Source organism: Mustela putorius, unplaced genomic scaffold (assembly GCF_011764305.1).
Source record: "Mustela putorius furo isolate JIRA1106 unplaced genomic scaffold, ASM1176430v1.1 tig00537248_pilon_pilon_pilon, whole genome shotgun sequence".
NCBI classification, from domain to species: Eukaryota; Metazoa; Chordata; class Mammalia; order Carnivora; family Mustelidae; genus Mustela; species Mustela putorius.
Window position 1 is genome coordinate 11,928,162 of NW_025422387.1, and position 12,342 is coordinate 11,940,503.

The 12,342-nt window shown below is 50.2% G+C and overlaps 1 protein-coding gene across 2 annotated transcripts; it reads left to right on the forward strand.

Annotated features, from left to right (window-relative positions):
- The first annotated feature begins 2 nt into the window (after window positions 1-2).
- On the forward strand, window positions 3-11,678 carry RFC5 (replication factor C subunit 5). Of its 2 annotated transcripts, none has more exons than XM_004753323.3 (11): window positions 3-195; window positions 2,351-2,415; window positions 2,685-2,821; window positions 4,195-4,274; window positions 5,175-5,248; window positions 6,666-6,825; window positions 7,549-7,630; window positions 7,943-8,072; window positions 8,876-8,953; window positions 9,974-10,028; window positions 11,036-11,678. In XM_004753323.3, the coding sequence occupies exons 1-11, from the start codon at window positions 131-133 to the stop codon at window positions 11,130-11,132; spliced, it is 1,023 nt and encodes a 340-aa protein (XP_004753380.1). In that variant the 5' UTR covers window positions 3-130; the 3' UTR covers window positions 11,133-11,678. The 2 variants fall into 2 exon arrangements, with proteins under 2 accessions (XP_004753380.1, XP_044929440.1); XM_045073505.1 differs by lacking the exon at window positions 3-195 and adding an exon at window positions 240-375.
- The last annotated feature ends 664 nt before the right edge of the window (window positions 11,679-12,342 follow it).

The following is a 12,342-nucleotide window of genomic DNA, read 5'->3' on the forward strand; positions in this document are numbered from 1 at the left end:
CTCGCGAGAGTTCCTTTTGCGCGCGAACTCTAAGTGCCCGGGTACCTGGGCCCGCTCGCAACTAGTGACTGTGCAGGTCACCGGGGCCCGCGGCGACCCCGGCGGACCTGGACACCTTTATCACCCCGCCATGGAGACCTCAGCGCAGCAGGAGCAGCAGCAGCCGGTTGCGGCCAAGATCAGAAACCTGCCCTGGTAGGGGGAGGCCTGTCTGCCGCGGGAAAGGGGATCGGTGACCGGGGTGGGCCAGCGGCCAGGCCGCCGCCCGCCGGACCTCGTCCTGCCGCCCCCGACCTGGCCCGGACGGAGCCCCAGATTTTCTCCTTGACATCCCCAGCTCCTCAGCCCCCTCCGTTCTTCTAGGACGTTTGCCAGGTCTTCCCGCTGCCCTACTCCCACCGCCCCCATTCCTTTTACGCGCTGCGGGTGACAGCACTGGGGTTAGATCCCGCATCTTCTGACTTTGCATCGGCCTCCGTGCCAAAATGCTCTCTACTCTTGCCGGGATCTTCGATGCAATTATTGCTCAAATCCTAAACTGAAATGATCATGATGATAATAACGCTTCCCAGTTAAGTTGTATTTAAATGGCTTCTTATTAGATTAGCAGGGACCCTGTTAGACGTTCCATCTTTACAAAGACCCTAGAAGGGAGGTAGTTATTATTCTAGTTGTAAACCCAAAAGGTTCAAGGACTTGCGTCAGGTCCGGAGCTAGAAACCGGTTGGGATTTGAACCCAGGCGAAATGAGAGCTTGCACTTGTAACCATCCTGCTTTCATAGTTGCCTCTGAATGTTGTTTTAGAAACTGATGGAATCCATCCTGATGTCTTTGAAAGCTCCAAGTTGGTCTTGTCTAAGAAGGAGATCAGTTTGTTTTTATCGTGGAAAAAAACACATAACATACCGTTTCCAGTTGTAAACATTGTAAAGGGTATAATTCCGTGACTTTAAGTACTTTGAGAATGTTGTGCTACTGTGTCACTCTTTAGTTCCCAAATTTTTCATTTTACCGCAGATGGAAACTCCATACTTTATGGGCACTTACTGTCCATCCCCACCGTCCCCTTCCTGCACTGCCAATCTGCTGTCTCTGAATTTGCCTATTGTGGCTGGTCATATAAATAGAATCGGTGTATGGCCTTTGGAGACTGGCGGCTTTCACAGCATCATGTTTTTGGGGTTCATCATGTTGTAGCGGGTGTGGTTGCTTCATTTCTTTTCTTTTCTTTTTTTTTTTTTTTAAAGATTTTATTTATTTATTTGACAGAGAGAAATTACAAGTACACTGAGAGGCAGGCAGAGAGAGAGAGAAGGAAGCAGGCTCCCTGCTGAGCAGAGAGCCCAATGCGGGACTCGATCCCAGGACCCTGAGATCATGACCTGAGCCGAAGGCAGAGGCTTAACCCACTGAGCCACCCAGGCGCCCCTGCTTCATTTCTTTTTATGGGTGAATAATCCATTGTATGGATCGACCACCACTTACTTGCCCATTCATCTTCTGATGTATATGTCTGATGTCAATCTTTTTAAAAGATTTTATTTATTTATTTGAGAAAGGGAGAGCAAGCATGAGGGGGAGAAGCAGACTCCCTGCTGAGCAGGGAGCCCAAGGCAGGGCAAAATCCAAGGACCCTGAGATCAGGAATTGAGCCAAAGGCAGATGCTTAACCGACTGAGCCACCCATGTTCCCCAGTGAGTTCAGTTTTTAATTTACTTTGAAATAGTAGGTGCCCATCCAGGTTGAGATTATTTATAGGCAGATAGCTGGAAAGGTAAAATGAGAGCAGTGCTGTGGGCATTTGGGCTATAACCTTGCTGGGGGCAGGCATGGTGGCTGTCCTGTGTATTGTAGGATGTTTAGTGACAGCCCTGGTGCCTATCCACTGGAGGCCTGTAGCACCCTCCACCCAAATGTGACAACCAAAAATGTCTCCAGATATCACCAAGTGTTTTCTGGAGGATGAAACTGTCCCTGGTTGAGGGCGCCTGGGTGGCTCGGTTGGTTGGACGACTGCCTTCGGCTCAGGTCGTGATCCTGGAGTCCCGGGATCGAGTCCCACATCGGGCTCCCAGCTCCATGGGGAGTCTGCTTCTCCCTCTGACCTTCTCCTCGCTCATGTTCTCTCTCGCTGTCTCTCTCTCAAATAAATAAATAAAATCTTTAAAAAAAAAAAAAAAAAAAAAAAAAAAGAAACTGTCCCTGGTTGAGAACCAGTGGTCTGTATTCAAAGTTAAAGGATTTTATTTCCCTTTCTCTTTTCATTAGGATATGAAAGGATTCTTTTGCATGTGACAGCATGTTCTGGCATTCGTGTGTATTGTAATCCATGCTACATTCTATTTCAGGGTTGAAAAATACCGGCCACAGACACTGAACGATCTGATTTCTCATCAGGACATTTTGAGTACCAGTAAGCATCCGTGTGTCAGTTGCTGTCATTCTAGTTGGAGGACCTGTATAAATTTCTTGGTGATGTCTCTGCTGAGTAATAACCTTGAAGTATCTGACTGAGCTTTATGGAATGTTGTTGTAAGAGCTGAGTCCCTTCAGATTTTTCATTGTTGCGTCTGCCTCTTATTTGAACGTGGACTTGAAGTGCGTTCGAGCCAACTCTAGGGCCCAGGTGAATAAGGCAACTCTTGGAAACTGATGGGCTCTCTCTTTCTTCCCAATCCTCAGTTCAGAAATTTATTAGTGAAGACCGCCTGCCACACCTGCTTCTCTATGGTCCTCCGGGGACGGGAAAGACCTCCACCATCCTGGCCTGTGCAAAACAGCTGTACAAAGATAAGGAATTTGGCTCCATGGTCTTGGAGGTAAGTAAGAGGATTCTTCTCACTCTGCAAAGAACTCGAGTCTCTTAGTTCTCTTAGATTTGTCCTACTTTACAAGTAAGTTGCTGTGCTGGAGGTGGGGAAAGAAACAGACAAAATATCTCGAGTGGCTTTTGTCTAGAGTCGACATTTGGGCATGAGTTGGCATTAGCTAGAGGGCAGTGGTAGGGCTGGATTTTTTTTTTTTTTTTTTCAAAGATTTTATTTATTTGACAGAGAGAGACCACAAGTAGGCAGAGAGGCAGGCAGAGAGAGAGGAGGAAGCAGGCACCCTGCCGAGCAGAGAGCCCGATGCGGGACTCGTTCCCAGGACCCTGAGATCATGTCCTGAGCCGAAGGCAGCGGCTTAACCCACTGAGCCACCCAGGCGCCCCGGGCTGGATATTTTTCTTTGCCTTTGCCAGCTTGCACGCAGCACTCTGGGGTGCCTCAGTGAGTGGTCACTCGGTGGCTTGCTGTCTTCCACATGCCCATCCAGAGTTCGTCTCCATGTGGCTCCCTCCCGTTCTTGCCTTGGAAGGCTGAATTGTCTTGACTACAGGCTGCCTTGTCCTTTGGTTCCCCCGGTTACGTTTGGCCAATAGGGGCCCTGGCAGGAGTCGAGGGAAGGAGAGCGGTGCCTGGTTCTGTCTGGGGGGTCACCACAGGCTGACAGCATCCCCACCTGCTGGGCAGATCCCACAGCCTTCTCCAGCTGAGCACCACTCCCCCACTCACCTCTTAAGATCTGGGGTTGGTAGTGGGTCCCAGCAGTTGCAGAGGAGTTACACAGCTCTTGTGGTTTCCCCATCCCCCCGCCGTTTCAAATCTCTCTACATGTATTTCTCTTCAAATCCCTGAACTTGCGAATGCCATCTGTTTGCTCTGAGAGTGGACTGATACCCTTAGATTACAAAGTTGCAAATATTGTCTATTGCAAGAAAAAAATGTCTAATTTTTTCATTATAGCTCTTAGAACCTTCCTGCCACCAGTGTTCTTCCTTCAGTATGTTAAAGACTGGTAACTTCTGGGTTGCTCTGGGTTGAGGTGGCTCAAATCAGCATGATTCTGTTCATGCCCGAGGTGCTGTTCACTGTGGTCAGGCCAATGAGTTACTCCACCAGAGTATGTCAGTGGTTGTCCTCCCGTGCGGAAGGAAACACAGTCATTTGCCTTTCAGAACGTAACGTAATGGTGTAGTGAGTTGTGAGTTTTAAATACAGTTGTGATCTTGGTTTTTAATAGTGTTTATTTCACAGCTGTCGTTAGACCTGGAGACCTAGCTTGCCGAGCTGGGTGGATGAAAGGTAAGTAAGTTCGTAGATGACATACAAACGTGTTTCTAATGGACTCTGCCTTCTCTCTCCCGCATTAGCTGAATGCTTCAGATGACCGAGGAATAGAGATCGTTCGGGGACCCATCCTGAGCTTTGCTAGCACAAGGACAATATTTAAGTAAGAATTATTTGCCTAATTTCTCTCCCTGGAGACTCTGATCAGTGAGAGGACAGAGCTTTATTTTTTTAATCCTCCCCTTTGCTTGTCTATAAAGGTACAAAATGACTTCACCAAAAGTAGCCATGAAAAAGAGGTACAAAGATGCTAGTAAGAAATAATTCCAGGGACGTCTGGGTGGCTCAGTTGGTTAAGCAGCTGCCTTCGGCTCAGGTCATGATCCCGGCGCCCTGGGATCGAGTCCCACATTAGGCTCCTTGCTCGGCAGGGAACCTGCTTCTCCCTCTGCCTCTGCCTGCCTCTCTGTCTGCCTGTGCTCGCTCGCTCTCTCTCCCTCTATCCCTGACAAATAAATAAATAAAAATCTTAAAAAAAAAAAAAAAAAAAGAAAGAGTTCCAAAATAAAATACGACCTAAGTCTATATTAGCAGGTTGTTTGGGAAGCATTAACTTCATTTGATGAGTTAACCAAAACCTGTTTACATCCTAAGACCAGATGAGCTAGTTTAAATTTGAACAAAAATGAATTGAGATCGAGAGGGATCACGGGGAGGTGGTAAACAAAGGGAAAGATGAAAAGACAGGCATGCGCGAGGGCGACGGTGGTGGAGAAAGCAGAGCCAGGCCTGAGGAACAGGACACCATGTGTGCACAGAAGAAAGGTGAATGTGCCAGGGGGAGCAATGTAACAAAAATACCCAAGTCAGACCTCAGTTCCTCTAAGAGTAGAGTGACAGGCATGTCCTCTGTGTGACCACAGATGCCTCCTTTGCTCAGGTCGAGGAATGGACTCTCTGAGGCAGGGCCTGATGGCACAGCCTGAAGGCACAACTTCTGGTTCGGCCCAGAAGTGGAGGTGAGATTGAAGACATCTTCAGATGGTGCCATTTGTTTTCCTAGGAAAGGCTTCAAACTAGTGATCCTGGATGAAGCGGATGCCATGACTCAGGATGCCCAGAACGCCTTGAGGAGAGGTAGGAAGCGCTCCCGGGGATGGCGTGTTGGCTCAGGAGTGCCTTCGAGAGAGAATTAGGCTCTTGGAACATGAGACATGCGGTGGCTTGTTGACCGATTTCATCTTCTGGCCCAGAAAAATCTGCTGACCTTCCTGTATCCCACTGGATGATCTAGACCAAAGCTCTCGGTACTGGGGGTTTCCCCTTTCAGCAGCTGAAAGATAGAGGCCCTGGTGGGACTTTAAGTCTGACCAGACAGTGCTGTCCCATCCTTTTCCATGGGGTTCAATGTGGGGTTGGGAATTTGTGGGGGGTTTTTTTGGTTTTTGTTTTAGGATTTTATTTATTTATTTCTCAGAAAGAGAGAGAGCGCACAAGCAGGCAGAATCAGAGAGAGAAGCAGGCTCCCTGCTGAGCAAGGATCCCGATGCAGGACTCGGTCCCAGGACCCTGGGGTCATAACCTGAGCTGAAGGCAGCAGCGTAACCGACTGAGCCAGCCAGGTGTCCTGGGAATTTGTAGTCTTAGAATGGGCGGTGGTAGATAGGGAAAGGCTGTCGGTCCTAAACTCCTGGGTAGAACTTTCTGCTCTTGGTACCCTAAGGTAGACAGTAGCCAGGAAAACAATTCTGAAAACGTAGTCACACTCAGAAAGTTGACATGACTTCTGTCTTTGCCGAGGGGCTGATCTGGCAGGGAAGGAGAGTATCAGATGAGTTTTCTATCTTAGGGCCCTGGTGCAGTGGATTTCTTTGAAAGGATACTGGTAATTTCTCTTGCTAAGATTCTGAGGTAATCAGCTAGGAGACAGGAACGGTCTTGGGGAGTTGGGAGAAGGAGTGGGTTTAAGGGGAGGAGGAGGACAGTTAGAGTGTCTTCTGATCTTAAAAGCTTTGGCAGCCTTTCTTCAGCATTTGCTCTGTGCAGTGACTGTCAGTCTGGGCAGGTCCCCATGCAAGAACATTGGGTAATTACAGAATGCACCCGGTGTTTCCTAAGCTTGCTGAATTTGACTAGCACTCTGTCGAATGTTCTAAGGCTTCGAGATAGTCCACTAGGAAGTCCACAACAAGCCACCCCCTTGCCCCCATTAGAAGGTGGGGCGTCATCAACCTGCCAGGTGGAGTTTTATGCAAAAGGACAAAAATACTGGATTTCGTAGTGCCGCGGAGCAGGATGGCAAGGATGCCAGAATCATGGCACCTCAGAAGGAAGGGACTTTTATAAAATCTTGTTTAAGTGGCATGTCTGTCCGCTTGGGGGAGGAGGATGGCTGGCTTCCGGTCCTGGCCACCCCAGCCACAGCGCCTTGCTCCCATAGCACCCCGACCGTGGACGGCCTCTGCTCGTGCACGTGAGCACGGAAGAGTGCGGGGCCTCCAGGGCTCTGGAAGGCTCAGAATGGACAGGAGCTGGTTTTCTTTTCCCTTGCCAGTGATTGAGAAATTCACGGAAAATACCAGATTCTGCCTCATCTGTAACTACCTGTCCAAGATCATCCCCGCCCTGCAGTCCCGGTGTACAAGGTTCCGATTCGGCCCGCTGACTCCTGAACTCATGGTCCCCCGCCTGGAACACGTCATAGAAGAAGAGAAGTAAGTACAGGGGAAAGCAGGAAAGCTGAGGGCCTTGGGGACTGGGAGGCAGGGCCCTGGGCTGGCTGGCGGGTTTACAGTCGAAGGTGATGAGGCGTGGTAAGAGCTAAGGAGGGTGCCTGGCCCAGAGTCGCATCGGGCTCTGCGAGCTGCGGCTTCCCCAGCGTCTCACGGACAGCCTTCGCAGGAGGCACTTGGTTCCTCTCTCGATTCCATCCTCCTCCCCTGGAAGCTGTCCCGACTTCCTCCTACTCTTCTTTTGTCATTGGCAACTGCGTGCTGCCAGAGTCCCTTCTGCTAAGATGCCTCCAGCCTTTTGGGACTAGAAGGGAAGGTACTGAGACATTACCTTCTGTCTAACCAATTGCCAAGCCCATAGCCAGCCCAAGCTGCTGCTTTTTGAAGCGGGGTGCTCTGCCTCCGTGACCACAGCCCTCGCCAGCACACTTGCCTCTCAGAACAGAATTCAAAGCCAGTTGCTCAACACGGCAATGCTTGATCCTCGATGAGGGTCTTTCCCGTCTCGGGGTGGGTGGTCACTGCTAACGTGAAGCCCACAGCCCTGAAGACCAGAGCGGATTCGAGATCCCCCTCCAATCGGGAGAGTACTGTTAACTGTGTCCTTCCCTTTTTTTTTCATTATTTCAAAACCTTGGTCGCACTCTTGGTGAATGCTCGTGCTTTCTGAGGGCCTCTTACTTCCTCCTGCCTCTTTCCTTTCAGAGTGGACCTGAGTGAGGACGGGATGAAAGCACTCGTGACCCTTTCCAGTGGAGACATGCGAAGGGCTCTGAACATTCTGCAGGTACGGTGCCGCTGGAGCAGATCTTGAGGCGCCGCTTTGGAAGCGGTTTTCGAGAAAGACCAAAGCAGTAGCTCAGCTAACCTGTAAATTCAGAAATCGAGAAATGGGTAGGATCTCGATCTCATCATGTACCACTGATGTCCCCCTACCTTTGGGTTTTGAGTAACTGAGATTAATGTGCCGCAAACCAGGGAAAGCAAGGGACGGGCTCTGGAGCCGGAACACCCGCTCCACTGCCTCCGCTCCCTCCTGACCGGCCTGCAGCGTGGTGGCCGCTGTGACAGTCACGATTCTCCCCCTCCGTCTGCACAGAGCACCAACATGGCCTTCGGGAAGGTGACGGAGGAGACGGTCTACACGTGCACCGGGCACCCCCTCAAGTCCGACATTGCCAACATTCTGGACTGGATGTTGAATCAAGACTTCACCACGGCCTACAGAAGTATCCTTCCTCACATCCTGTGGACAGCACACGACGTACCTGAGGCCCAAGCCTGGCCCAGTAGCCCAGGCCGCAGCCAGCACCGAGACCCCGCTGGCCAGAGACGGTGGCTGCTCGTGGGGCTGGTCCGCTTGCTGAGGGAACACGGGTCTGGGGGTGGAGCGGGTCCTTGTCTTTAAGGCCCTCATGTTCTTCCCGAAGGAGTCTGACGTGGGTACAGCTTGAGGCCCCCTTGCTTACGGATGCGAGCAGCAGGACAACCTTGGCGCTGGGGCTGGCAGATGTGCTCATTCTTTTTTTTTTTTAAAGATTTTATTTGACAGATAAAGATCACAAGTAGGCAGAGAGGCAGGCAGAGAGGGAGGGGGAAGCAGGCTCCCTGCCGAGCGGAGAGCCCGATGTGGGGCTCCATCCTAGGACCCTGAGATCATAATCTGAGCGGAAGGCAGAGGCTTAACCCACTGAGCCACCCAGGCGCCCCCGATGTGATCATTCTTGAGTGGCCAGCACTACTCTGGTTCTGCTGTGAGATTTAAAGCCAGGGATAGTGAGAGGCGGCCTTCTGGGGGACGCATTCGGCTCTTTCCTCTACTGGGCAGAGACAGTTCTATCAGAAAGCCCTTGTGGAAGATGAAAACCTAGTACAGGTTAGAATTGGAGCCCACCTGACACAGCTAGATTCAGACATCACATTGGGGTGAGAACCTTTCCCAGAAGTCACCCCCAACGGGCTTGGGATTCAAATTGCTGTGCGGCATGTTTGTTCCGGAACCCGGCCCTTTGCCTTAACTGTTCCTTTCTAGATATTATGGAGTTGAAGACGCTGAAGGGGTTGGCGCTCCATGACATCCTGACTGAGATCCACCTATTCGTGCACAGAGGTAACTCCGTTTTCCCCAGCTGAGAAGCTGCAGGAGGCGGTGAGCGGGGCGGTTAAGGGCAGGAGCGAGGGAACACGAGGCTTCGCTTTTGAAGCAGAGAAACGGGAATGAAGCATAAACCTGGCCCCCGGTTTTCGTTTTCTTTTGTTGCTTTTTAAAACTTTTGTTTTGTTTTGTTGTTCCAAAACGACTCTTAACCTCTCAGACTCTTGGGGAAGCAGCTCCAGGGGGCTTTCTCTCCTCGGAGGGTTTGTATTTTACAGCAGGAAACAGTGTTCTTAATTCACATTTCTCAGGGTATTTTCCCCCAAAAGGGAAGAAAGAGGAGGAACGTCTGTCTAGGGCATAAAGCAGAGCCGTCTGAACTAAACCGTCATTAAATTCCATACTCTGCCATATCTTCTGTACAGAGTCCTGGTTTTCAACCTTGGCAGCACAGAGGAAATCACCCCAGACCTATCACTTGGCCGTTTGGGGGCATCCGGATTTTCTCAGGTTCCCCGGGTGACCTGCTGTGCAGCCTCCTCAGGGCAGCTCTTCCCCCCGCGGCAGCCAACTGCCGACAGTTGGGTCTGCGAATGTTCTGCCCGTGTCTCTCAGGGCCTCACCCAGGCCAGCTGACCAAGAATGTGGTTGGCTGGAGCCCAGCTCTGCACTTGGATTGTGGAAAATGAGTATGAATAGATTTAAAAATCAATGATTTGTTTTTAAAATTGGCAGAACAAGTGAGAACTTGGCTTTGCCATTCACTCCCAGAGCTGCCCTGTTCCTAAAGCAGCGTCCTTACCTCTTCTAGGTTCTTGTGATCACTTTGGAACTTGCTTGCAAAATGGGTAAAAACTGAAGACTCATCCAGTGTTCACTTCCTTAGAGGTGTGGCAGCTAGTGACCTGATGCCTCGACACCTTTAGTGTCTCCTGATGTTTAAGCTCATAACTGTCGTGGGACTTTTTTTTTTTTTTCCTTATTGTATTAGGGAGTGGCAGACCCTCACTCATTTGAATTTGTTTCTCCCCACAGTTGACTTTCCATCTTCAGTTCGAGTGCATTTATTGGCCAAAATGGCAGACATAGAGTGAGTGCTTCCTGATTTTGATTCCTTTCTCTTTTTTACTGTTGTGCATTTTTTCTTTCTGTTTGGTTCCAACTTTGTCCTTCCTACGTCGCATAATCTAGTTTTTGGTGGGATCCATCACTGAAACAAACACGGGAAGGATTTGATTTGCTTGTTCAACATACGAATGAACACAAGGACAGGTTCGGCTCAATGACATGTTGGAGACAAAGGCCTCTCCTTAGACCTCAAAGGCTTGGTCCACATTGGTTCGAGAAGTGCCGTTACCTGGACGGCCCAGTTCCGTTCCTGCATCGAGGTCATTTGGGGACAAGCAACTGCCCAGCTGTTATTAAAGCCTTTTGCTGTAACAAAGCATATTGGGAGGCAAAGTAAACACAAACTCCGTTTTCCACTTTGCCTGGTTCCATGAACAGTCATTAGCCCCCAGTGAAGCTGGCAGCTGGCATAAAGGGGGCAGAAGCACTGGGTTCAGAACAGACGCCAGCATGGGACCAACTGTGATTGGCTATCGCGGGCTCTCACATGCACACGAGGTCACTTCTCCCTACGTGACCAACGTCATGATTTTCCTTTCACTGGCTGGGCCCTGGAAAGGTGGCAAGATGAATCACCAGTGTCCTGCTTTGCTAACTAGGCCACAGAACCCCCGTCCACCATTCTTCTAAGTGAATTAAGAGGAAGAAAATCTCTCAGTGCATCATCTTTCGAGGGAAGAAGTAAGTCTTGATCACTTCAGTTCCGTATACATCTAAATAGCTAGCCAAGTTCAGAACACTGCCACTGATAAACTTTTTAATTTTTCCTTACTAGCTTGAGTGAGCTGATAAATGAGTGTTCAGGGCAGAGAGGAAAATGTCAGGGGACACTGAAGATGACTGGCCAGGATCAAGTTTGATCGCCTGCCTTCCCCCTCCAGCACTCTACTCTGTCTTTGCTCTCGTTCTCTTGTCAAGAGGGAGCTGTCCACGATACTCCATTCTTACCTTTTGTTTAATTTCTTTTAGGTACAGACTGTCTGTAGGCACCAACGAGAAGATTCAGCTGAGTTCCCTCATTGCCGCTTTCCAGGTCACCAGGGACCTGATTGTCACAGAGGCCTGAACACCGAGCCCGTTCGCAGCAATTCGCAGGCCCCACAGAGACTAGACGGCGGGACTGAGTTACAGCTGGGCACGAATGCCACTATCGCCCCAAGCTTTGGGAAAGTCTTCCCAGCGTGGTTGGGCCAAGGTTCAGAAAGTAGCGTTTGAGGCCGGGCACAGCAGGTCAAGAATAGCTGTAAGGCCCAGCTCTCTGCTGCACTGCCCACTGTGTTTTATAGGGAAAAAGAAAGTGCAATGAGCTTTTTGGAGGGGTTCTTTTGTTTTTTAAAGCCTTAAGGCTTTTACCTTTCAGTTGCTTGGAAGACAGGAAATTGGCCTGCCCCATTTTGGTCTGGAACCTGAGGCTTCCCAACCGCCCGTGGGGCAGTGTCTTCTAACTCCAGGTGAACAGAGGAGCCCCACACGGAAGTGCACAGACCTCGGTGGGGGGTGCGGTCTCTGGATCTGCACTGAGTAGGTGTCAAAGAAGAAAAAGAGATGTGCATGGATTTCTGGCCCAAACTGCTGTACTCTTATAAATGGGCTCAGCTGGCTTACTTTAAAATCGTCTTTTTATTTCTTCTCTACTAGCAATTAGTTCCTAATTGTGGCAGGGACAGCAGGGGTAGGGACCTGGGCTTCTGTCAGTGCAGGCAGGGCAGGTGTGCTGGGGCTGGGCTCCAAACCGCCCCCGCCCCCGCCAATGCGGGAAGGATAGGGCCCTGTGGACGGGGTGGCAGTCTCTCTTGCAGCAAACAAACAGGCTGCCTTTGTTGATGGCCTTCTTTTCGGTAAAAATAAAGCAGCTTGCATGTTGGCTGTTACGAGCGACTCTTCCCTTCCCCAGTCAGAAAGACACTGACTTACTCAACTTGCCTGTTTATAGATCCTCCCCCTCCCACCCCCATGTCACAGATCAAGCCTTCTTCAGAGGCTGCTCTGAGGGTGTCAGCTTCTCAGACTATCAAAAGGGAGAGGTTGGTTATTTCCCACATCCACAGACACCTCGCTCCCTGAGGACCCCGAGCAAAGTCTGAAGCTAACGGCCAGAGGGGGCCTCGAGGAAGCCACCCAGAACCTCTTGGGCTGCGCCGGGACGGTTCAAGATGACCCCAAGGAGTAAAACTGGCCCCAGCCGTTCCCCGCTCTCCTCACTTGTTTTAAAAGGTCATATTTTTTTTTCTTAGTGGAAAAATGAAACAGCCAAAAGCTTTGTAACTTTCCTTCAA